Source organism: Mesocricetus auratus, unplaced genomic scaffold (genome assembly GCF_017639785.1).
Source record: "Mesocricetus auratus isolate SY011 unplaced genomic scaffold, BCM_Maur_2.0 Super-Scaffold_4256, whole genome shotgun sequence".
Classification (NCBI taxonomy): domain Eukaryota; kingdom Metazoa; phylum Chordata; class Mammalia; order Rodentia; family Cricetidae; genus Mesocricetus; species Mesocricetus auratus.
This window is the reverse complement of record NW_024429182.1, coordinates 87,356,542-87,383,821: the sequence shown is the minus strand read 5'-3', so window position 1 is coordinate 87,383,821 and position 27,280 is coordinate 87,356,542. Positions and strand designations below refer to the sequence as shown.

The window sequence follows — 27,280 nt, the reverse complement described above, 5'->3', positions numbered from 1 at the left end:
CTATTAACTCTGAGTCTCCTGAGGACAGCGATATTTGGACAAGTTAGGTGTGGAAACTCAACTAAGCACACAAGATGCTTAAGGTACAGTCCTCCACATGCCTCCTCAGGGTGAGCCACTTTGAGGCTTGAACTTGGGACACTGGTAGAATGAGAGCATTCATGAGAGAGCTGGTGCCAACCTCTCTGATCACTGCTTTCTATGTCTTTACCAATTCTGGGGCAGAACAGTTCAGAAGTTGTTTCTGGACCTTCCCAATACCATCCTTCTGTGAGCTTTTGAAGGCAATAAAACATGGCCCAGTTAATTGTGCCTGCTGGCCTCTGTGTCACTTCAGCTGTGGCTTCATTCAGGAATGCTCTTAAAATCTCACTGGAATTAGATATTAATTGTTTCAACTTGCACCATTAAGGACATCTCCATCCTCCAAAAGCAAACTCACTAAGCTGAAGCTGAGCAATGAAGGACAACCCCATCTCTAAGCTGCACACACACTGCAGTGATCCGGCTAGTAACAAATCTTCATTCATAACCATAGAGGCAGAAAAGTCACAAAAACAGCAACAGTCACATAACCAGGACTTCTTCCTCTGAAAGTTCTGGTTGGCTACACTCAGAAGAATCCATAAAGAGTGCACAGACCCACAGAGAAGGTTCCAGACAGCTGTTGCTGACAGTCACTGCCACAACATACATGACTTGGGAACAGTTGTAGGGTAATTTGCTATTAACAATAACTTAAGTAGCAAAGCTTAGGAATGATTAACTTTAACTCCACAAATTAAAGAGATTTCAAGGTTAACACACTCCCCAGCATACTAATGAGCTTCACTGAGTGGGAAAGAAAAGGGTGGGGTGACCACGAATGTACTGTCGAGACGTGCCTAATCCTGGCACTGCCCTGGGGTGAGTGCCCTGCGTGTGAAGGCATGTGTGCAAGGAAATAGGAATGTGGGGAATCCGTATGTGCAGCCTTGCATTGCAAGATGTAGCTGCATGGGACTCAAAGGCAAAGTGGGGTTTGAGAAGGCAGCATGCAAATACTTTGGAATAATCAAATTCCTGCTAAATTGGAGATAAGCATAGAAAGATGGCCTGCCTTTCATGGAATATGACAGCCACCTGCTTCTGGTCTTATGTATCAGGATCCCTGACATTTATAGACATGTAGGGCAACTGAGATGGTTCATTGGATAAAGGCACTTACTGGAAAATCAGATGACCTGAGTTCAATCTCCAGGACCCACACAGTGGAAGGAAAGAACCAATTCCTATAAATTGTTCTCTGACCTTCAAGTGCACAAGACAGCATATGCCTTCCCATAGCTCCATCTCTCCCCAAATCCCTGTGGCTTCTCTCTGGCCCCATCTGTCCCCCATATTCAGTAGGACATCTCCTCAAAACCTTCAAATGGCATCCCTTCAGTATGCTTATCCAGAAGAAAGCAGGTATCCCTAGACTCTTTGATAAACCCAAAGCAAAAAAATAGGCCACACAACGGCACCTGCAGATTCTCAGATAAGTAGGGTCAGAGTCCCACAGTGGCACAGCAACAGAGGTGCTCCTAGAGCTGTGTGTGTAGCTTCCAGTCTCTCAAACATATCTGGAAAATCTAAGCTAACTTCAGTGGCTGGTGCTGACCTTTATGGCCCTCTCAAGCCTGATTGTGGCTCGCTTCTGATTCTCAATTCTCCTTGAGATTTGCCACCAAACTGCTTATCAAGGGCAAACAGCGATTTATGTCAAGTGAGCGGGAAAGAATGTGGAATTCATTTATTTTGCAGCCTATACACTACTGGCTAAAGAGGAAAAGTCCTTGACCATAGGGAGAAGCTGTATTCTTTGGCAAGGTTCTTCTGCTCCATAAAGATGTGGTCCTGGGCTATTAACAAAAGCAATTAGGCTCAACCCTGAGTCCTGCTGTTGACACCCTGAAGGCTTCTATGTCTGTTATGGACAGAATTTTTAAACCGAAGCTTATTCCAAAAATTAGAGAGCTTTGCTGTTTCAATGACAACTTTTCCTCAAACAAGCTCCCCGCAGAGGCTACACTCTCCTGGTAACAAACTGAGCTAGTTAAGACACAAAGAGGGACACCTGAAAGCTATAGGAAGCAGATAAATGCCCGAATCTAGGGTATTTCCTGGTTCTTTGGGACTCCTGTCATCAACCGATGTTACGGATCTGAGACACACTAATATGCACACAGTTTGCTTGATAAGCTTGAGGAAACAAAGCACAATCAATGACCTGACCTTCCACAGCTGGGATGAGGCTGACTCTGAGGAGAGAAAGAGTGGATTTAGAAATGAGTCAGAAGGACAGATGGAAACTGTCCTTCAGTATCACTCTGGACTTGCTTATTCTCTTCAGGCTGCCATAATCCCTCACAGAAATGCAGCTGTCAGGCCTCTCTCTCTGTGCCACATGGCTTTCAGGTTTCTCTTTAAGAAATGGAATCTTAACCTGGTATTTGGTCCACGCCTTTAATCCCAGCACTTGAGAAGCGGAGGCAGGCAGATCTCTGTGAGTTCAAGTCCAGTCTCATCCACAGAGTGACTTCCAGGACAACCAGGGCTACACAGAGAATCCCTGTCTTGAAATAAGAAGAAAAGAAAAGGAGGAGGAGGAGGAGGAGGAGGAGGAGGAGGAGGTGGAACCTTTAAGAACTGAAGTAGTTTACCAAACACTACATACAAACCATAAGGAAAAAGTGTTGTGGGTGACACTGGAGGTTACTGAAGGCTGGTGATGACATTTGACCCTGTTACTATTAACGGGGTCCCAAATTAAACGTCTGGAAGTTTTCAGCTCCTGCAGACACCTTTGGAAAACCTCTGACCTAGGGTATCTATTTAAAACAAAAATTAGGGGATGGATAAAATGAGGACCTGAGTTCACATTGCAGTACTCATGTAAAAGATGGGTATAGTGGTACAGATATGTAACCCCAGTAAATCTAGGAGGCTCACTGGCCAGTAAATCTAGGCAAAAACAGCAAACTCCAGGTATGTGGTGAACAATTAAGGCAGATTCTTGCTGCCAGCCTCCAGCTTCCCCTCACATGCACAGGTGACCTTACCTGCACATCTGCATGCACAACACATAACCAAACACAAAATAAATTCAAAAATAAAAATAAAACATATATATGTATATATTGTATAATATAGTCATCATGTGTATCTTATTAATTCATTAAGAAATCTATGAACATATGTAAAATATACAAATCACCAACACTGAGAATCCAAGAGAAAAAAATTTCCCACAGGACAAAAACACACAGAGGGCTTCAGGGAGGGTATTAAGTTCTACCATAACCAAAGAAGTACAAATAAAAAGACTCAACTGTCTTGTCGGTAATTCCATTTGCCCAGAAAATGCTGAATGATAACACCAAATGCCATCCCTCCATGACCCCAGAACAACACTGCATTGTCAGTGACTGGGTGGAAAGGCTTTCATTTTGAAAAATAATATTTCATAAAAAAATGTTCATACTCTGTCACTAGTAATCTTACTTCTGAAAATACAACTATGAGAATAATTCAAAGGAGAAAATAGATGAGGAAAAGACATTCATTTTTTTACTATTTCCTAACAAATGTCCAACATCAGAGAAAGTCAAATGAAAAATGGTTACATTGGTGGTGGAATACTATGTAGTCATTTAAAGTTTGGGGATGTTTTCTTAAACAGTCCTCCACTCCACTCTGCAAATTTGCATGCTTCCTACTTCCGTTGTGAAACATTCCCATGATGTTCTTGTCCCTGTGTGGGCTTCCCTCTAGCAGGCTGCACCTCCCCCTAACTGTGGAGTTGTTCCCAAGCACGAGAATACTATTGGGACTTGTTGCTGCAACTGCTTAATTTAATTACATGCTGTGTAAAGCCATGCGACTGCTAAAAGAAGAGAGCGGTGATCTCTAGAAAAATTAATGCCAATACTTTGGGAAGAGTTGAGACAAGATAGTCACTTAAATAGTCAAATTACAGGTCAGCAAAATCATTCCAAAAGATCAGGCAAAGAAAATCATAAAAATACCAGTCAAGAGCTCCTGGAATACAATCTAAGTAAGGGAGGAGCGATAATATGAACAAAGGAGTCAAGACCATGATGGGGAAACCCACAGAATCAGCTGATCCAAGCCAGTGAGAGATCAGTGCCTCTAGTCTGACAAATGGGGAACCTGCATAAGACCAAACTAGACTCCCTTAATATAGGTGACAAGGGTGCAGCTGGGACAATATATGAGGCCACTGGTAGTGGGTCCAAGATCTAACTCTAATGCACAAAATGACTTGGAGCCCATTCTATGTGGAGAGATACTTTGCTCAGCCTCGACACAAGGGTATGGGGGTGGAGAGGTGCCTTGGTCCTGCCTCAGCAAGTTGATGGGACAGACATAGTAGACTTCCTAGGGGAAGCCTTACCCTCTCCCAGGAGCAGATGGGAGGTGGGGTGGGTGGGAGAAGTGGAGGGAGCTGAAGGAGAGGAGGGACGGGGAGCTGGGATTGGAATGTAAAAAATGAATTAATAAAAAAGAAGGAAAAATAAAACCAGACACCCATATTGAGATCGCTTCCAAGTACCTTTCAGTTCCTGGTGGATTTTAAAGAAAATGGGAGAAATCTGACTTTGTTGACAGGATGTGACAATGCTGGCATGGGAGTGGTCTGTGCTCAGGGGGGCGTAGAGCATCTAATAGCAGACCAACCCCAAGGACAGCATTCTTACTGACAGCATCAAAGGCTAATGGTTGTACATTTGGAGTAACAGTCAAAACATTTACTGCGTGTGTGGTATTCTTCCCTTTCCCTCTGATGTTTGAGCTCATTGACTCATTTGAAGTTCCATCCACGCAGATAACAGGAATTCTATGTCCTTAGAAAACAAGTGTGGACCAAGAGTGTCCCAGTTCTCTGTGGTCCCCAGTAATTCCATCCAGTCCCTGCCAGAACAGCTTGAGGAACCTCTGGTTGCCAAGAGATAAAGGTTGAAAGAATAAACTATGTAGCAAGCAGAGAGAAAAATGCTTTTTACAAAAATGGCCAAGGAAAGAAGGGAGAACCATATACATATGTATTGACAGTACTGTCTCCATACATGTATAGTCAAGTGGGCAAAACCAAAAGGAGGGCTTATGATGACAAAAGAGTTCCTGGAGTAGAATAGATACTAGGAAGTTCCATACATTCTTAAATTGTCTCTTAAACACCAGCACATTCTTAACAGATTCAAAATGATACTAACCAAAGGAAAAAAAAAGTAATGTTTTTTGTGCTTGACATACAAACTCAAACAGGAACCAGGACTGGGATGGCTCAGTTGGTAGGGTGTTTGCCCATGTTAGGTTTGCCCGTGTTAGGCAAACACCGGCAAACACTAAGCTTGATGCTCAGCACCACATAAGCTAAGTATGGTGGGCATACCTGTAATTCCAACACTGGGGAGGTGGAGGCAAGAGAATCCCAGGTCCTCTTTGCTACTTAGCAAGTTTCAGGCCAGCTACATAGTGCCTTTGGGGCTAGCCTGGACTATATGAGATACTGTCTCAAAAAGAAAAAGAGAAAGGGGATGAGGAAGAAGAGGAGCAATTTCTCTTTCCAAGTTCTCTCATACTTGGGCTTCCTCTAGTCTGTCCATCTGTCCATTCCAAACAAGGTGTAAGGTCCTGAGTTGGAGCCTGTAGTAGGAACTACTTGGTGTTTCCACCCCAACAGGATACTTACCTGAAGTTAACTATCTTGTCGCTTAACATCTCTTGGTTTAAAAAAATAATGTTCAAAAAATACAATTTATATTCCTAAGAGATTCATACACACCATCTAATTAAATCATTCAATCAGAAAACAAATTAAAATGAAATATCACTGTGGTCCCCAAGAGGAAAATCAACTTTTCAGTCATGACTAGAACAGACCTCTAGGGTGCCGCTCCAAAGCCTCTTCTAATTGCAAGTCCTCAGAACATCCTGCAGAACACTCAGTGACATTTGCAACTTCCTGGACAGCTTTCCTTCCAAAGAGAAGAGACGCCTGGGCGACATTCCGAAGCAAAGCTTATGCTTTGGAAACTGGCAGTGCCCACACTCGTGACTAACTAGGATGCTGGGCACCGGTGCAAGGCAGTCACTCAGTCATCCAGACTGTCTCTCTTCCACCTGCTAGGACTGCCCAGAGAGTCTTCAAACATTTGTCAAGGGAATGTGGCCTCTGCCTTCTTCGGGAAATCAACCAAAACCCAGATCTGCCTTAGTATATCAATGGAAAGCAGTTCCATGTGGGGACACTACTGACCCCACCACACCTCCAAGATGGCCTTTCACTAGGATACAACCATTCCCACTGCTGTCACCCAATACCAGGACAGCACTCTTCCCCTGTATGCTTCTGGCCTTCTTAGCAAGCAGTATATTATACAGTTAAGAACACAGACTAACATCTTCCTAGACTACAGAACCAACAGCCAAAATAAACACTAAAAATAACCTGGATGTGGTGGCACCCAGCTGTGATGCTTGCTGAGATGGAATGGTCTTAAGTTCAAAACCAACCTTATACTATTAAGTTAAGACCCCTTCTCATAGCAAGGTAAAACAGAGACCCTGAAGCCACTATCTGAGCACAAATGTCTGAGCTATTATGTAACGGGGAGTGTCTGGATCAGTGGGTCAAACAAGCTCTCCAGTCCTCAGTTTCCACATCTGTAAGATGGAGCTAATACCACTGACCTCAAAAGGCTCTAAGGGTAAGTCAGCTTACACAAAGAACAGGGCATAGCACATAACAGGCACAGCAGGGTCCAGGGATATTCTTGTTATCAGCCTCCCGACCCTGTCCCCATCTTCAGCTCTGGGATGTACCAAGGATTATAAAAAAGGCACTTCTGACACAAAACATGCAAACAGCCCACATCCTAAAGACAGGAATGATCTCACACATTTTACAGATCTTTGAACCCCAAACACAAGTTCAGAGACTGCTCTGGAACCCTGGTGGGAGTTGTCAGTATCTCCACACTACTACAGCACAAGCAACCAGCTAAGCCTCTGCCATCTGTCTGTTTCATGTCTAGCCTGTCACAAGTCACTCCCTCACACACTGTGGGTAGTGGCTTTGGCCTTGTTGTCATTTTCTACTGCCCAAAGGATACCTGGACTAACACACAGTCTAAGGAGGCTTCTTTTCTATTAACCTATCTCCTCCTAATTTATGATATAAACATTGAGAAGTTCTAAGATTTCCTGCTTAAAAAAATTGTATTTTTTCATCTTCCACAATGGCTTTCATGTGGAGCCTTGGGAATCATGTGATATGGTTCACATTCAACATGATAGGGACTGCTCAGTGCTGAGCTCAGGGGCTCGAGAAATCCTTGAAATTGTCCCTGAAGCAGTCCCTTGCTGGATTCTTCCCTAACTGCATAGAAAAGAACAGGAGAATCATTTTGAACACACACACACACACAGAGAATATGTGAATTCAAATCTCTCAGATGTGTACAACCTGGAAATGTCAGAGCAAGGCACAGCCTTGAGTTCATCTCCCAGAACATATCAAGGCAAATGACAGCAACAGGCACTACAGGCAGTTTGGTCTGTTGAGTTCAACGCTTAGGTGAGGTTGAAACGGGTTCGAAGCGAAGGTCCCTTTTCTAGGGTCCTCAAAGTCAGGGGCTTGCTTTTGTCAGTTAGGAAGCACAACCAAAAGGGTCGCCTTTCTGCCCCCCCTAACCTGGTGAAGCCTTCCCAGGGAAGGAGCCAATCTGACCACGTGGGATGACCACATGGGAGGTACATCAGGTACATCAGATCGGAAAGCAGTCCTTACCTTGGTAAACAGAGCTCAGAGCAGGCAGCCTGCAGCTCAGATACTGCCAGGGGCTTACCCATATCTGGAGCCTGTCAGATTTACAGGTAAACTAGCTGGGGCCTGCAGTTAAGTCCTCTTACCTAGGAAAGCAGGAGCACCTGAAGAGGACAGGGGCAATCTAGATTGCTAGCCTGAGTGAGCATGCCTTACTCCAGGCACCCTGAACTCCATCACTTCCCTGGGGCACTCACACTGCCTGGAGAGTCCTTTATGTCCCACTCACCCTTTAAATCTAGCCTAGAGACACCCACCCACTGCAGTCTTGGATTTCAGACCCACCTTCTGTGGGTATGTCTACGCTACCATGGCTGATTCCTGGACCAGGGAGTGTATGTAGCTAGCTGCTTTACAAACTGGCCCTCACTGAGACCAGAAGGCTCTGAAGGAAAGTCACAGCCTCAGTGGGTTTTCTCCATCCGGAATAGAAGTGCCACCACAGTGGACTTAGCTTCTTCCTGGGTGTGACACCTGATCATAGGGACAGGTCCTGGATCTGCAGGTGTGCTACAGCTGAAGGCAGTTTTCCACTTAAGGTACCCCCTGCAGTCCCAGCACTACTCTGGCTGAAGCTGAGGCTGATACTGGGGCAATGTTATCTTTCTAGTCTGGGTTTGTCCTGAAGCTTGCTGCTTCTTAAACCCCACAGTTAGGATCACACATGGCATCTCTCCTGTCCCTTACTACAGCCAAATAAACTCGTTTGCCCTTGTATTCTCTTTTAAATACATAAACATCTATGGTCAGACACACTCCTTGACTAGTATGTGATCCTGAGATCCCAGGAAAAAGCAGCCTGGAGTCACGCACATTTGGACACGTGCATAGCACGTCCCCATACCAACAACAAGCCACACACACACACACACACACACACACACACACACACACACACGCATGCACGCACGCAAATGTGTACACACATATGCCCAAGGAAAACTAGCAGAGTGTCAGACTCAGAAGATCCGGGACACCAGTCCTCGCAGTCTCTCCAACCATGCAACTGCCACCCCAAATCCCTCCCTGCAGTCACTGGCCTCAATACATCCCATCCTACAAGCAGATCACTGGGCACTCCCTGGCTGTGCGCGTGGCTCAAGTTTCCCAGGGCGCCGGTACCTTGGATGTGCTGTTTGATGACATTCTCCAAGTGGTCCAGCCGCTCGATAATTTTCAGGGTATCCCCTTTATCTTCCTCAAGCTTCTTGTCGGGCGCTGGCTCCTGCCCCCGCACATACACGCTGGCGATGTAGTTGGTAACCCAGCCCACGTACAGCAGGCAGATGATGTTGGTCATACCACTCAGGATCACGCAAGTGGACACCAAAGTTTTGGTCTTCCTGGTACACACCATTCTGGGGTCCCTCCTCCATATAGAGCTCCTGGGACCCCTCCTTGCTGCACACCCCAAACTCCCCCGCGCTCACACCCCTTGGCACGCCTGGGGCCTCTGGTACGCCAGTACCTAAGTCTTGAGGCTCTCCAAAGGCGAGTCCCCTGGCAGTTCGAGCCGCGGTGTCCAAGTTTGCAGCTCCCGCCGCTGGCCACCCTGAGAAAGAGCTCCACAAAGGAAACGAGGAGGGTTTGTTTGTTGTTGTTGGTTTTCCCCCCCAAATTCAAAATCCCCGAGTCTTTCCCTAGGCGGTCACTGGTGACCAGCAGTGTCGCGATGCGACCTGCAGTTCTGGGAAACTTTGTCACTGCCAGGGCCCGCGGCCGCGCTGCTTCCCATATCCAGCTCCCGCTGCCTGGGAGATGCCACCAGCCCGCGTCGCTCGCTCGCTAGCTGCTCAGGAGAACCGAGACTGTGGCAGCGACCCAAGGAGCGAAGCGGCACGGCTCGGCCCTCTCCGAGCGACAAGCGCCACCACCAATCGCGCTCCGGCTCTGGAGAGGGGCCGGGACTGGGCGACTGTGGACCAATGAGTAGGGGCTAGGGGGGCGGAGCCCCGCCCCGCGCCCCACCTGCTGGCCAAAAGCTCTCCTACTCCCGGACCAACATGACCAGGACCGGCGCCTGCTGGCTCCTGCTGGCCAACCGCCAGTCCTGGTCCAGGCCCGCAGACTCCGCCCTAGGGGAATTCTGGCTATCTTGCATGGGAATCATCCCAAGCTTGGGGATCAGGATGCTCATGTCCCCTCACCTGCCTCAACTGAGGGGATTCTGCTGCTTTCCCACATGAAAACTGACTCCTCACACACTCCCACCCCCCGGTAATCGAGATGCAGACTATAGAAGCAGCCAGGCCTTATAAGGTACACTCCTTCTGATTTACTTCTGCCTCCACCCTGCCCCCTGCCCTCTGCTGGTCTCCAGAATGTCACCAAAGGCCTCCAGAAATCTCTAGGAGAGGCAATAGTGAACTGTCTCTAAGCCATTCTTGCTCCCAAGATTGTTCAAGTTTGTGCAGTTCCCACGACGTGGTCGCATCCTGCAGACCTTTACTGCTTATGGAGCCCACTACGTACAGGGAAACCTTGTATGTAGGGATGGGGCAGGACGGTGCAATTCTCAAGACCTGTATAGTTCCCATACATGCAGTCCTCATAGCTTGGGGTGGGTAACACAGCCTTGATGGAGGGAAATGGAACTCACAGCAGCGGGTCCACTGAGTCTCTTCCTGGGACAAGTGCTTCTTCAGATCATCCCATCTTAAAACACTCATGTATCTGCGTTCTTTAAACAAGGTCTTTCTAAAACAGATTTCTTTACCGTCTCTCCATGTTGTTTTCTGGCAGGGAAAGAAGCTTGAAGACAAGGCCACCCTGTGGGCTAGTACTCCAATGAGCCATGACAGTATACCATGCAGCTGACTTGTCAGGCTTCTGAATTCAAAGGCCTTGCTCTAGAAAAGAGAAAGCCAAAGACCAGACATGTCATGACCCTTTACTACTACAGACAAAAGATCCCCAAAGATGCTGAGAAAATGGGAAACCTCCAAGGATCTGAGAGGAGCTCTTTCCTCCCCCAGCTGGAATAAGGGCTAGGGCTGGAATAGGGAAAGGAGACTGCAGACAGAGACCAGTGGGGGGGGGGCAGAGCCAGTTTCTAAAGATCACAGTCTGCTGGCTACACAGACAAGGGAGAAAACCATCTCTCATTCTCCATTCACAGAAGAGGAGTCTAGGCTGCCCGTGGGCTGGTTGCCTGGACTTCCAAACCATGGCCTTGAGCACAGATGGAGGTCCAACAGAAGGAGTTCAGCTCTCATAAAATCTTCCTAAGTGGTCACCAGATTACACCTGGAGGAGAAGAGACTGGCTTTGCATGTTCACATTGGTAAATCTCCAGGACAAGGGGTATAGGGGCAGACATTTCAGGAAAGAAACAATGTGGGTTGTATGACTTAAGATTTTGTACCAGGTGATCGTGTGACTATAGAGTATGAAAAACAAAAATAATCAATCAATCAACAACAACAAAAACATGGGATAGAATGCAGAATGATCTCTGGTCTTTGAAAAGCCACACTATGCTCCCAGTATTAATCCTTGTTCCAATATGTATTAATTACATGAGCTTGAGAAAGGTTCAAAAACACCAACAGAGCCGGGCATTGGTGGCGCATGCCTTTAATCCCAGCACTCCAGATGCAGGAGGATATCTATGAGTTTGAGACCAGCCTGGACTACTGAGCGAGTTCCAGGACAGGCTCCAAAACAATTCAGAGAAACCCTGTCTAGGAAAAAACAAAACAAACAAACAAACAAAAACCCCAAAACACCAACAGGGCTGGTTCCCTCATGTACCAAATACAATACCTTCTTACTTATTAGTATTAAATGAGAGAAGATACCACAAGACACACAGTGGGTGCTGAGGCTCACAATGACATCCTCCTAGGATGTGGTCCCTCCTTTCCCAGGTCCAAGAATACCATCTTGCTGTTTAGTAAGCCTTCATTTTTCTACTAATCACTATAAATTCTTGTCCCCTACTGGAAGCTATAGGATCTAAGGCTGTGGGCAGCAAGGAAGGAGTCTATCCCTTAGCTAGCTAAGTTTCACCCCATAGGCTATCTCCAGTCTTCGCCATCAGCAGTTCAGTGATCATCAAGGGTTGATAAGATTTTCCAGAAGGAGGGCTCATTTCCTACAAGCCTGGTTACCCCAAGAACCCTCAGGCTCCAACTCAAGAATTGAGGGAAATGGGAGAGGTGTTACATAGTCTTTACTCACCACTCTCTGCAGAACCACGGGGTCATAGGGCCTAGCCTTTGCAAGATCCCTTTATAATTGGTTCTTGGGTAGTGATTCATATCTTTGACACCCCATTTCAATAGTATTCAACCCAACAGGAACTCACCAAGTTCCTGACATTTTGTGGAATGACCAGTTGCCTGGGACACTTGCCCAGTTTGCTCCAGACCTGTGATTTCAATGGAGGTTTCATAGTCTCAATAGAGACCTCCTTTGTGAGCATGGAGAGCTTCTCAGTTGAGGAGGTTTGTGACTCTCCATTTATGTCTCTCATCTAACCCCAAGTGTCTCTTCACTTGGCCTAGGTGTTCATTATCAGGCCCCTTGGTGCTTATCAGAACCAAAGACTTCCTCAGATAGGGGATGGAAGCAGAGATTGATGCAAAGTGATGCTTTAAACTTATTCTGAGAATCGGAATCTAGTGTCTCCTTCTATTACAGTCACCAGAGGTGACAACACACATGGGGTTGGAGATCCTTGCGACGACTCTGCCCTGTGTAGACTGAATGTCACAGTGTCGTATACTGGGGAGGCTGATGCTCCCCCTAATGCAACTTGAGAGCAGCCTCTGGGGGTGTATTTTGTTTTTCTGAGACAGAGTCTAACCTAAAACTCTTCATGTAGACAAGGCTAGCCTTGAACCCATAAAGATCCACCTGCCTTTGTCTCCCAAGTACTGTGATTAAAGATATATACACCACTATGACTGACCATTCATAGAATTTCTTATCCACATGTCAAGACACACTACTATGCCACAAATGCTAAGCCTTCTTCAAAATGTCTTTGATGTCACAATTAGGAAAAGTGAGTCTTGGAGTTCAACCACTAATCCCTTACATTCAGGAATCTACTCCTCAGAGAGCACTGACAGTGGTCACCTGTCCCCACCAGATGGCAGCACTGTGTAAAACCACGGGGCCAGAGGCACCAACAGAATTTGGGGGCATAAAGACAAAAATGGGTCCTGGTAGTGGAGGGGTTCAGCCTTGGGCTGGTTTTATGGGAAGCAGGGTGACAGGTAACTAAGGGAATGGAGACTGCTGGATTGCAAGCAAAAATAGATACTCAATTCAGAAACAAAAGCTACAGGGGTCCAGGATTGGATGCTATGAAGCCATAGTCCTAAAATGTGATTGACAGAAAAAGCATTCTGCTGAGAGTTGTAAAAGAAAATAGAAAGGCTTATTCGGTGCCTCCCCATGCCCAGCCTAAGATTTCATATACTGATCTTGAGCATGGACAGGGAGCCTTTATCAGCTGTGGAACCTTGGGCAAGTTAACTAACTGACTTGTGCCTCAAGTTCCTTCATCTGCAAAAACAGTATCTTTCTCAGGTCTTTGATGAGGTTGAAGATTAGACTGTCACAATTATTGTTCTCTCTTCCTAGATAGAAATACTAGGTATAAGACTTAAACTTTCCAGCTTAGTACAGTTCTATAGTAATCTCTGCTATGCCTTTACCCTAGGACTGGATATGCAGTTCTTGCCTTTTGCTCTTGTTGTTTACTGGCTTTAGATCATGAGGGAGTATGTTCATACTTTTCCTTTTCATAGTGCATACTTGCTTTTTGCCATTTTTGTATATAGTTTTGTATCAAGTCTAAATATTTTCTTTAGACTAAAAGGATAATTGTAGGGAGAGGTCTGACTAGGTACCTGTGGCACTGACCATGCCTGTCTGGGCCTGGCCACAGATGCATACAGGGCAAGTATACAAGCCTAAGGAGAGGCAGGCACAGTCTCAGTTGGGGTTCTGGTTGGGTCTCGGGTTCAGTCTTGGAGAAAAGCAGAGACTGGATTCTCTGAGCACTGACCCTGGGTTATTGGTTTCTCATGTAAGTGATTTCTCCCCAATAAAAATAACCTATGACATCCCTATCCCGTGTATGGTAATCTTCATCCTATAGAGAGGTACGAAACAGGTGATGGAGACATCAACTTCATCCTCCACCCACCTGTTAACAAGTGATCTAGTGGATTCTGTCATTCAGCTACTACACAGCTCTTCTGGACAGGCTCTTCCTCCCTGAAGGAAAATGCTTACACGCTCCTATAACAAGGGAGCACTATCAAGAATATATAAGGAATACATATAAACCAATCCAACAGAGGGTAAAACTATCCAAATGGAAAAAATAGACAAAGAGCACAAGCAAACAATGAAAGAAAAATGCTAACAGTAAAGAAATGTATGAAAGGATGATTAGGCTTGCTAAGAGTCAGAAACATCTTTCTAGCCACAGGTGCCACAGTTCCCCTATCAGACTGATTTAAAAATGTAATATGGTAATTCAAAGTATTAACAAGCGCATGTGGGAAATAAGTACTCCCAAATATTCCAGTGAGAGTATAATCAGAATGGCTGCTTGGGACATAAAGTTGATGTTACACGTGATCTTTTGACCTTGCGCTCAGAGAGTGGTCCAAGGACCAGTCACATCAGTGACAACAAATGTAGAATATCAGATTCATCACACATCTATTCAGTCAGAATCTGCATGTCATCACTGTCCCCAAATGCTTCAGATACATCTTCTGAGAAGCCAAACACAAGATAGAGAAGAGTCTTTGGACCTGTTGATGCAGGGTTAAAAATCCCAGCTCCTTGAAAGACTGAAGCAGGAAGACTCAACACTTGCGTGGACTATATAATAAGTTCATGGCCAGACTGAATCTGCTGACAAGTGGAGGTAGACTAGAGATGTAGTTTGGTAGTAGAGATGTCAACCAAGATCTGCAGCTATGGCCAAGTACTGAACTTATCAGGTTCATCTGTTTAATCTTTTACTCTGTGGATGTGTGTCTGTGTGTGTGTGTCTGTCTGTCTGTCTGTCTATCTGTATATCTGTATATCTGCCTGCCTTCAGGGACCAGAAGAAGAGGGCATAAGATCCCCTGGAGCTAGAAGTACAAGGGTTATGAGCTGCCTGACATCTGTGCTGGAAAATTGAATTTGGGTCCTCAGCAATTGCAGCAAGTGCTCTTAATCACTGAGCCATATCTCCAGCCCACACTCTGAGAACAGTTATAGGGTAATGTTTATCAATGTGATATCTTCACAGTGTTCATACACATGAAAGTCACAGACCTGGTTTTGAATTTTGCTCCTGCTATGTGCTAGTTCTGCGAATGGTAACTTATGATTCATATCCCAACTTCCTCTCCTGGAAGATGGCATATCCACCTCACAGAATTGTCTTGAAGATGACATAATGAATATGTGTAAGGCTTGGCACTCAGTTCTACTAAGTATTCAACCCATGTTAGTTCAGATCATGCTCAGCGTTTTTACTTAATAATGAATGAGGGTAATTCACTCCCAGTCCATAATTATACATATTATATAATGTATGCATGCAACCCAGGAACTAAGTGTATACTTCTGAATGTTTTATTACATGAAAGGATGCATAGAAAATTTTCTATGCTCTTGCTATAAGTAAAAATGAGTCAAGTTGATCTACAAGGTCTGGCTGTGCCTCATTAGGCTACCCAGACCTGCAGGCAGGAAAACTGGTGAGGCCTGCTCACATTGGTCTTCTTTTGACGTTCTTGGTAACTCTATAAAGTAAATCATTTCTATCTTTGTGGATGAGATAGCTGTATCAAATGTCAAGCATTCAAGAGTAAACATGATAGAGGGCTCTGACTCTGAGCCTAGAGTTCATTCTACTGCACTGACGGTAAAGGGATCAATGATTAGACTTAAAAGTGACAGACACTGGAAGTATTGCATCGGCAAAGAAGACTGGAAATGAGAAAGTGCCCAAGCCCTACTTGGACATTGCTTCTTCCTTAAGAGATGTGACACACATACACCCTTTCAAAAGTAACAATCTGATTGGGCATGACATTTCTAAAGTCCCTAAATACAGATGGTACCAAAGACCTCAGAGCAAGCAAAAGTGCCTCTGGAATACCCTGGTATGAACCTCAGGAAGGCAGGAAGAGTCTGAACTAAGTCATGGAATTCTCTATTTTAGAAAGTATCTGGTGGTTACCTAGATGGGCAAAAGGTCAGAAGGCCCCTTCAGCTTTGTTCCTCCCAGATCCCTCATTCTCAGCCTCAGAGAAAGAGCAGGAGTCCCCCAAGAGGGATTGCAGGTGGCTGCCAGACACGAGGAGCAGTGACCTTTTCCATACTGGTACACAGCAGTCTGGGACATCATCAGCCCATAGGCATGCTCTGAGCTGTATTGTCAGCCAGATGGCTAATAAAATATTCAACAGTCCCACCAACTTCTCTCAACAGTGAGGTGACTGGTTTGCTCAGAAAAGAGTGATTTCGATGGAAAGCCCAAATTGCAAGTGGCAAGCAGCAGCTGGGAGCTAAGTCTGCAATCTGCTTCTCCCGACAGAGCAGAGCCCAGAGCTCAGGGCAGCTTGGGTTTACAGCATGCTGAGATCCCCTCTTCAAGAGATGTGGAGTATCTCATCAAAGGATTTGTATAATTCATGTTCCAAGACAAATGGCAGATGCACAGAAACACACGTGTTCAGAAGAATGAGTACAGGTAAAATCACCTCACCAGGTGCCTATGGATGCTCAGATGACACAGGACAAACTGATAGACAGCATTACAATTACTTTCCTGGCAGAGTCCAAACACAGAGTGTCCAGATACTCACTCACCCAATGTCCACAGGCTTCCCTGTAAATGTCATGAGGGATCTGACAGGCTCCAGAATACAGTCAGGACCCTCTGCTCTCATGGACAGAAAGGATGACGTTCTTGTCACCTCATGCCAGACATCTTGCAAGATCCCCACCAGACATTGAAGAGGGAGGCCCACCACGATAAATGTATGCTCATTAGGAAAGCTAACTCCTGTCTCACTAATACTCCTACTTACCAGGCTGTACTCTGAAACCAAAAACCCAATGCAGGTTCATTTGTTTTTCAGTAAGTTATCAAAAATATCTTACTTCCTACTTGCTCTTCAGCATTGCAATCATCTCCAGAATATTTCTAGACAGTGTTGCCAATTGTCACAATGTAGTTAAGTCTAATGGCATTTCTCAGGTCTCATCTTCATCTTTTCATCTACCTCGAACCCTGTGATCTCCCCCTTCTGTGTTCTATCATCCCATTCTTACTCTGAAGACATGGTTCGTCCCCAGTGACCTCTTGCATCTCCTACTACCCTCTTCCTCATGGTCATTAATCATCACTGTTCCGGGGATTCCTTCTAAGCCTCTCTCCTGTCCCTCAATTCTCTCCAGTCCTAGTCCATTCTGTTCACAAACCTTCAGCTAATTTTAATAGTATGCATATGAGCTCTGCCAGGTCTCTCCTCCAAGCTGCAAGCTATACACCCAGAAGCCTGCTGACATCCCTCTTTACACAGAACAAAAGCTTCCAGAATCTAAATGGAAAAACAAGCTCATGAGTTCCCCTCTTCCCCCTGTCCCCAAACCTGGTCCTTTTCAGTGTTCCCTAACTCAACAAATGACCAACATTCATGCAAAAATCCTTGGCAGCTCCCTCTCCTTTGTCTCTTATGCCATTATGACCAAGTCGTGTTGGCTGTAACTATCGGTTATGCACATCACAAAATAATTCACGTCTCACCATGTCTGCTACCCCCAACTCTCCCTTCATCTCTTACCTAGACTATGAATTGAAAACAACTTTGCCTATTGGCTCCTGGGAAACAGTGATAAATCTGAGTCTTGTTCAAAACAATATCATCAGCACCTATCACAGTACTGACTAAATATCTAATAAGTTAATGAATAATATTTTACTTTAACTATGTTATCTGTTAGTGTGAGAGACTCTGCATCTCAGAAAAATCATGTGATAATTGAAGCTAAATATTTTGTTTCATTTTCCCCAATTAATTTGGATAAAAATCTTCCACAAAATACTTAAAATATATAAAATCAAACCATTGTTAGTCTCAGGTTATATAATTATATATGCAGAAAACTAAGTGTCAATTTATTCTAATTAATAAGGCAGTTAGACAAATTTCTGAATGTACTATTATTACATAAAAATACACTACAAAATAATTTGAACACAATGAAAAATTTTGATTATCCTAGCAAAATATATTTGATACTCAAGCTCTCTGAAGTTAAGCAGAAGAGGTCACAACTCTGTCTCTGTTACAATGATATCCCAGGTCTCTAGTGGACTTACCACTCACTTCCTTCCAAACATTGTTTTCCTAATTGGCCCCTTTACACAGAGCCCAGAGGTGTTGGTAAATCAGTGGAGGCAGATAATATGAGAAGGTTTGAGGAGTTGTAAGTGAATCTAACCCTTCACAGGGCCAAGGCCCATAGTACTGTCCTAACTTTCAGATAGTACTTTTTTCCTGCTTCAACATTCTCAGCCATCTCCAAATAATATAAATACTTCATTTAAAAAAACTGTTTATTATACTAAGAATAACTACGACTTAAAAAATATATAGGGCCTGAAACAGAAGTTTCTTGGCTATCTTATGCCTTGGCCCGGTTCTCTGGTATACTTCTAACTACTGGAGTGGTTAGAAATGACTGAGATAAACAGATGTGGCATAGGTCTAGCATGCAAACCCACTGGCCAAGAAAGGTCAGGAATCACTGGTTCAAGAATGGTGCGTGACACATGGTGCATCCATATCTAAGAACATAAGTCTGAGGTTATTAGTCCAAGATATGATTCACTAACCCAGCTCCTGACAGGACAGGGAGTCTCCCATACCAGGCTGCAGTCACATGAAGAATGAGTTGAGGTGCCAGGCCTGGGACACATTCAAGTTTTTAACCCTGTGAATTCAGGCAATAGCCAATTTTTTCATCCCTGCCTACCGGATGAAACTCTGTAGCACCCAGTATTTTTATAAACTCTTAAAGGCTGCAGGGGATCAGGAAATATTCTTGTTTTCAGAATTTTCTCCCAGATTTGGAAGAGGGTATGACTAAGTAGTGACTACTCTTCCTCATAGAGTCTCAATAATTTGAAGTTCAATCCTATCACTGTTCACCTCGGGGAAGCAGAGTTTATTCTTACTTACACAGCATGAGTAAGGGGCTATGGGCAGGAATATAGGTGGCCCTAAAGCAGCTGTTATAGTTCAGGCAAAAGACTTACAAACCACCATGCACATAAGGCCAAGTAAAAGTTATGTATCAAAGTCAGCAACTGATAGCAAGCTCTCGCCACAAAGTCACAAAGAATTCTGCACAACGAAGCTCGGGGATATAGCATTTATTAAGGCAAAGGCCCCAAATCCACAATGACATCATTGTCAGGTATAAGTCAGGGGAACCTTGTAACATTTGTTTTGGGTATACATACAGCTGGTATTTTGAGTATTCATCTGGGCCATGGTCAAGTTCATGTAAAGTCCTGAATGTGTTTCCAAGGCAGACATGACTGTTTAGGATGGTGGGTGCAGAATGGAGTCAGGATATTATCAGAACAAGATGCCGTTAGTCACTTCACAGCCATATTGGAAAGTCTGCGCCTAGTATGTGTGATGGCTTTCCCACAGCTGCACATCTGAAGTCCTTTCCCTTAGTCCTCCCCAGCATATACTCCACCAGGCCATGTATAATTAGTGCAGAATCAAATACATGTGTCTGGAGAAATGGTTGGATACTCAGGTGAGGGTCCAAAGGCCCTCCCACCTCCTCTATGAGGGAGTGCTAACACTCAACAAGCCAGCTGTGAAGATCTTTTGCAAGCAGGCAGAGCTGGTCTTATGATGATGGGGGTTGTTTTGCTTAGAGGACAGAGCTATATAATCCCTATCCTGCTTCTCATATTTTTGCACTCTTTTTGTTATGGACCTTTCCTTACAATCAAGCTGTCACTTCCTTCAGCGGCTGTTCCCGCCCCCCTTAATACCTTGTATACTTTCAGATTTGTTGCTAAATCATTATTCTTAATTTGCTATAAATTGGGCCAACAAGCAACTGAATTATTAGAGTTGGTTGTAAATGAGAATGAATAAGAAGAAAAAACTGAGCAAGAGGCAGAGAGGCTCTCTTTGGGTAACATATCTGAAGGGTTGACACATTTATTGGTTCACTTGTTTCCTGCCTTTCACACCCTCTCTGTCCCTGAGGCCTGCCCTTCCATCACTTCCTGCAGAGCAGCCACACTGATCTTTTTAAAATGCAGAGCTGGCTCTTGCATCCTCCACTCTAGCCCCCCAGTACCTTGCAGCAGCTTCCTAACACCCCTCCCTCAGTGTGAAGTCCAGCCTCCAAGCCCTGCCTGATCAGGACCCTCAGTCTCCTGTGTTTCCAGGCTCTTGTTCAGCCCCCTTCCCTACTCCACTGTGTCTGTCATTTCAGCTCATTGGGTCACTTTGGTTCCTCTAAATAGCCTACATAGGGAAACAGAGAGATGGCTCAGGAAGTGGCTAAGACCAATAAATCTAAAACCCTCTTCAGGTCTCCACTGACACCTGCACACATGTGAATACACACTCACACCAACACACACAAATATAAATAAAATAAAGTTTGAAAGCCTCCAGGCCCCTGAACTCAGGGTTGCACCCCCACTGGCCCATGGCTCACTTCCCCCATGTAAACACCCAAATCTTAACAGCAATGGAATAGGACAGAACAGTAGCTCCAATATCTGTAGACTGGGTTTCCTTGAACAAATTACTTAGTCTCTATAGCCTTGATGACTTTATCTATAAAATGGAGGTGTATAGCCAGAGCCTTTCTGTCCCACCTGCCAGTAGCACAGCTGCTTAAAAAATAATCACTCAGACAGCTTAACATTAGTTATAATTGTTTGACTGATGACTCAGGCTTATTACTATCTAGCTCTTACATTTAAATTAACTCATTTCTATTAATCTACATATTGTCACATTGCCGTGACATTTCCTCATTTTCTACCTGGCAGCTGTTGGCATCTTCCTGACTCCATCCACCTTCCTCCTCCCTGTCTCTCTGCTTAGATTTCCCACCTAGCTATATTCTGCCCTGCCATAGACAAAACCAGCTTTATTCATCAACCAATAAAAGCAACACATATTCATAACCATATGACATCCCATATCGTTGGTGTTTATTTCGTCTACCTTAACAATGTGACAAAGACTAAGATAGTATAGAGCACCTAGGATGTCATATGTGACCAATATCTAAGACCTGCATGGTCAGGGATCATTCTGTGTTCAGTGAAAGGTCTGGAACACAGCTGTTAAAGTTCATGTCCAATAATTCAGGATGAGTCAGTGCATGCAGGTCAAGATTCAATCAGGTGGGCCGCCATGCTCCACCTCAGCAGACCACCATGCCTATATATGGCACCCTTCATTCTTCAGCTACACAGGCTTCCTCTCTGACTCCACCATAACAGTTTATTTGGTGGGATTCCCTTCACATGCACCACCTTTAATCAAATCCTCCATCCAGACCCACATCGTCTCTCCTCCTACAAGCTTTCTTGGACCTACCAGTTCAACAGCTCCTTCCTGGTTCTTCTTCTCTAGCTTGGATACAACTCTTGCCCAGCTTCTCCTTTTGTGCCCATGCCCTGTCTACCCCTAGTAAGACCTAGCCTACCCTCAGCCAGTTTTCTTCCTCCCTCTCCTCCCAAAGAGTCATTCTTTTTGACAATGTTCTCTCAAAAATTACATCTTCACAGTGTTTACCTCCAAGTCCTCAAGTTTTGCCACGCCTCACTTAAGGTATTGACTTTCCAATTCAGGCTAAATTATTCAGTAGTTCATTTTCAGCCCAACTCCTCTTTTCTTCAGGGCCAGTTCTCCAGTCACTAGTCTCCAAACTGCCTTCAAGTCTAAGGACATGTTTACAATTCATGCTCTGCCAGACATTAAAGGGGCAATAGTATGCACTCAGGGCTGACAGCAGAACATGCTTACAATTCTCAGCAGAGGGATGGGCCCACAGGAGTTTTTCACAGATGACAAAGACCTATGCCTGCATTGCAGATGACCCAGATATAGGTGGTAGCAGAGGATTCTGGTTTAAATACAGGACTTTTGCTAGAATGAATTTCCTCAATGAACTCTTTCCAAGTGTCCCTGAAGAGCTGCCTGACAGCTGATGGGCACAGCAGGCTCTGAGTCCTGTCGGTCTTTCATGGGATGAAGATTGTGTGGACTCTATTGAAAGGAAAGAAAAGAAGCCAGAGGACTATGGAAAGAGCTCATTTGGTAAAGTGCTTGCATGGCGTGAAGACACAAGTTCAAGCCCCAGGACCCACATAAAAAGCCAAGGATAATGGCAGATACTTTTAGCCTCAGTGTTGGGAAAGTAGAGACAGGTTACTCTCTGGGGCTTCCTGACCAACTGGCCCAATGTAGTCAGCGAGCCCGAGCCCCCAGTAGGAAATCTGTCTCAAAACACAAAGTGAACAGTGCCTAAAGCATGACACTTGAAGCACACTTCTGGCCTACACACACACACACACACACACACACACATGCATGCACACCACAAGCACCCACAATCTGCATACATATGAACAGACATGAGGAAAGAAGCCAGAAACCATCCCTGATGAGGAATCTGAGAGAACAAGCCATCTAGAAGTGGAGCTCTCCCTCAGCAGTGCTCTGGCACTAAGCTTCTAGAGTGGTGTCTTCCCTTCTGCTCAAGACTTCTCTTCCAGCTGCTTCCCAGATCCTCACACTCCACTCCTGCACCTGCCACTAATAGTCTTGCAACCCCTCCTTCCTGATGCTTCTCCCAAGACTTGGGCTGTTCCTTCTCCTCCTCCACATTGGTCCTGGGCTCTCAATGGAGACTCGAGCGGCTTAGGTTAGAACACAGGCTCTGAGCTCAGGACCATTAGACATATAAGGATAAATGACATGGTCATCATGGGGGGATGGGTAACTACCCAATGAAATAATGAAGGAGAAATCCCACTCATTACCTTAGGTACAGCTGGCATCTATAATTCCATTTTTCCAGCACTGGCTTTAAGGCTTATTATAATGACTAGCTCAAAAGATTGACCCAGAGAAGGGCAAAATTAAGATAGTACAGGACAGGGCCTGTGCCTGGCTTCTTTACACTCCACCAAATCTGAAACAGTGTTCCTAGGGGTCACATAAAGGGCTTAGAAGTGAACAAAATGGTACCATAGAAGGTAGCAGCATGACAGCCAAAGAAAAAGATGGTCAGGCACATACCACCCTATCTTTCTTTCCATCTATGTATGTGTATGAGATGTATATGTGTGAGAGTGTCTCTCCTGGTTGTATGTGAGTACACACACATGAGTGTATGTGTGTGTGCACATGTATATGGAGGCCCTAAGTTGACAGTGTGAATCTTCTTCAATCACACTCTATTGAGGTAGCCCTACTACTGATCTCAGAACTCACGAGTTCCATCCAGCTCAACAACTTACCCTGAGGATCCTTTGCCTCTGCCTCCCAAATGCTGGGATTACAGGCAGCCCATGCCCACCAAGATTTTACCTGAGTTCTGCAGTGGACTCTGGCCCTCATGATTGCATAGCAAGCACTTTACCCACTGACCCATACCCTTGTCCCAAATCCAACCTTTTTCTTCCTGTTCCTTTCTCTTCTCACTGGATGATGAAAGTGTAGCCCATCTGAGGGGGCAGGACACCAAACTCCAGACACCTGTCATTACTTTCCACTATCCCATCTTGAGCACCCTCAGCTCCAGCAAAGCCACCCTGGGCATACACCACTTTTTAGCCCCACCATTGGGCCCCGCTTTCCAGCCAACTGATCAAACAGAAGTGGGGCACCTCTATGCCAGAAGCTAGTTTAGTCTCTATCACCCAGGGATTTGTGTTTTAGGCACAGATTATTTAATGTTAGCAACGTGGGTTAAGGGAAGAAGCTGAAGAGGGGAATCTGCCATCTTAGGACAGATGCAATAGGCTGTGTAGGTCATAGACAGGCAAACAGAGAAGCCGGTTGGTGCAGAGCACTGGAGGAAAGTGAGAAAGGAAGTCATGGCAAGGCAGGTTGGTGGTGTAGAACTGTTACGCCAGCACTCTGGAAGCAAAGACAAAGGATCACAAGTTCAAGGCTGGCCTGGGCTATATAGTAAGAATCCATCTCAAAAATAAATAAATAAACAAACATATGAAAGAGAGGGAGGTGGAGGTGGAGAGGAAGGTGAGGGTATAGTGTAGTTTTGATCTTCAATGTCGCCCCAAGTTCCCTATCCAGTGGCACTATTGGGAGGCACTGGAACCTTAAGAGGGGAGCCTAACGGGAACAATCTGGGTCTTTGGTGGCATGAGTTTGGAAGAGATATTAGTGCCCCATCCCCTTCCTCTCTCTTTCACTGTCTGGCCACCATGCATTGATCAGCTTTGCTCTGCCATGTTCTCCTTGCTGCTGTCCCACAAGCCCAAAAGCAATGGGAAAACAAGCATGAACTAAGTCCATTGAAACACTTACTCAAACAACTTTTCCTCTTAAGTTCAGCGTCTCGGGTATTTTATTACCATATTAGGAAGCTGAATGAGATAGAGGGAGAAAGATAGGAGAAAGAGGGGAGAGGGGAAAGGAAGGGGAGGGAGAAAGGAAGAAGAGAAGGAGAAGGGGGAAAGAAAGGGAAGATGGGACTAGAGTGAAGTGAAAGATAGGGAAGACATCTGCAGCTGTATTTTCACCGATTCCTCTGACTCTAGTGGACCATCAGCAAACAGGTGCTCTTGATACCCACAATCCCTGACTCATGAACACCTTAAATCCCCACCCTCAAATTTCTTTATGAGCATCCTGAAGAGATCATTCACCTGTGAGTGCAAGGCAAAATAACTAACAGCAAGGATGTGCAAAGCTCAGGAAACCCCAGATGAGAGCACACCTCAATACCATAGAGCAGCTCAACAAGGCTGGGAGGTATGCAACCATCCATGCCTGGGTACCACCATAGTACCTGTATCCAGAAAGGAGCAGAGCCTCCAGAAGTAATCAGTGGGGCGGAGGCTGCAGAGATGGTTCAATGGTTAAGAACCCTCCAGACCCAGAGAGGGTCCAACACTCTTCTCTTCTTCTCACTTCCCAAACACCCACAGAAATAAAAGTAATTTCAAAAACTCAGTGGGACTGACTCCAAAGTTTGCTCTTTCTCTCCCTCTCCTCCTCCCTCTCTCCTCCTCTCCGTCTTCCCCTCCCCCTTCCCCTCTCCCCTCTCTCCTTCCCCTTCTCCCCCTATCCTTCTCCCTTTCTCTCCCTTCTTGGTGTGTGTGTGTGTGTGTGTGTGTGTGTGTGTGTGTGTGTGTGTGGTGAAAGACGTGTGGCCACCCACTCAAGAACCAAGAAGAGAGACTGGCAGGTTCACAGCCACAGCCCTTCCAAACCAGTGGAGCATATGGGGTTGTTCTTTTCCAACCCTGCCAGTTAGAAACCCTAAAACACAACTTGACATTTTCTTGCCTTTTCAGGTTGATCCGTCACTGAACACAATTTTGCATTCTCTAATCACTTCATTTGTTCCAAAGGACCCTCTAATCACTTCATTCATTCCAAAGGACCCTCCTGTTGGTCTGTCATTTCAATAAGCACTTAAGATGAAACATTATCCCAAAACAAACCCCTACAGCCAAGGAGTTCACAGAATGCTGGGAGAAATGTGAGGATGAACTCCTACAGTTGTTCACACACTACACCTGTACTCATGGTAGTTAAACCTGGAATGAGTTAGAACTGTATGTCTTAATCTTCAGAATAACTCTGAAGGTTTATTACCAAGCTCACTTCACACAAAATAGAGATGCAAAGAGTCTATACAACTTGCAGCTATTAAGTACTGAAGCAGGTCAGACACAACCAAAATCTATCTAGAAGGTATGCTGTGGGCACCTGTGCTATGAGGTTCCCCCCAAGGAATGCAAGTCATATGATCAGAAAAACTAGATCTGGGAATGGAAAGAGCAGTTAGATGAGTACAGACAAGACCACCAGGAGTACACAGGGCGTGGTGCAAAGTCATGGCTACTAATGGTCAACACTGGAAAATGCCTTGGGCATGCAGAGTCCTGCACAGTGCTTTGTTTACATCAAGTGTGAATATATGTCTGTTGGAATAAGTTAAGTCAAGAGGAAAAATAAGTCAAGGCAAAAGGAAAGGTAGGCAAATGGCAGAAATACGGGAAGGGCTCATCTTTTGTGGTTTCCTATCAAACCTCACTTTCCCAGAGAAAATTAAGCAGGCAATGAAGGCGTCAAGGTTCATGGAGAATTGGAAGCCATTTGAGTTTTTAATAGATATGAAGATAACTTAGGCTAGGCATGGTAACATGTGCCTATAATCTCAGCACTTGGGAGGTACAGGTGATATCACAGAGAGTTTAAAAACCAGCCTGGGCTATACAGATAGCTCAAGGCTGACAGGACAATATGTAAAATCCTGTTGTATAAGAAACAAATACCATCCTGCAGTGTGGAGGGGGAGCAGGGAGACTCAGAGCTCCCTACAGAGGGTGGTACATATGAAAACACATAGAAATGGAGTTTGTACTATGAACTGGCTTTCCCAGGTACACACTGGGAAACTCTAGGAGAAGAGAAACTTAGGAACATTACTCATAACCGTTCCAGAGACAAACCTGCAAAGGCAAAACTTGGTTGTCAACTTTGTGGATTAGGAAACACCTGAGGTATTAGTGAGACACACCTCTTTGCATGTCTGTGAGGGTCTGTCTAGAGGGAATTAACTCATGAGAAAAGGTCTTCCCTAAAAAACAGGAGGCAAAACCTAATGATTTTCTTCTCTGCTTCCCAACCCACCCATATGTGAAAATCAGCTCACACTCCCACCATGGTGCCTTTACCCACATGATGGACAGCTGCTAGCCAGGGTAAATCCTTTAGGATGCTTTCTGTTGGACATTTTGTCTGGGCAACAAGAAAAATAACTGCCATCTGTTGATAGTCTCCAACCTCTGTGGCTTCGTCTCCAGTCCTAAGTTCTGGCCTCACTTGCTATTTGTCTCTGGATTCTTGACATCTAACAGTGCTAGTGGGATGCAGCGGGTGACCGTTAATGTTTGCTGAACTGCTCCATCCCGAGGGATAAATGCTCCCTGTGTATCACCCTTGACTGAGTGAAATCGATCGATGTCCTTCTCATTTGTGACCCTGATGTGTTTCTCTCAGGATACAGAAAAGCTGGTCATTTCTGTGTGACTTCCTGGCCACACTAGGAGTGTCATGCTTCACAATCAGTGACAGTTCTCTATAGACGCTCTTTCTATTGCCAGTGTCC

At 45.1% G+C, this 27,280-nt stretch overlaps 1 protein-coding gene across 1 annotated transcript in view; it reads right to left on the bottom strand.

Moving 5' to 3' along the window:
- Galnt18 (polypeptide N-acetylgalactosaminyltransferase 18) overlaps nt 1–9,692 on the bottom strand; it is a 292,370-nt gene extending 282,678 nt beyond the window's left edge. Inside the window, exon 1 of the mRNA XM_005075674.4 lies at nt 8,996–9,692. Within this exon, the coding sequence (XP_005075731.1) occupies nt 8,996–9,230 (235 nt within the window). The 5' untranslated portion in view covers nt 9,231–9,692. The remainder of the gene's footprint in view (nt 1–8,995) is intronic.
- Between the last annotated feature and the right edge of the window lie 17,588 nt (nt 9,693–27,280).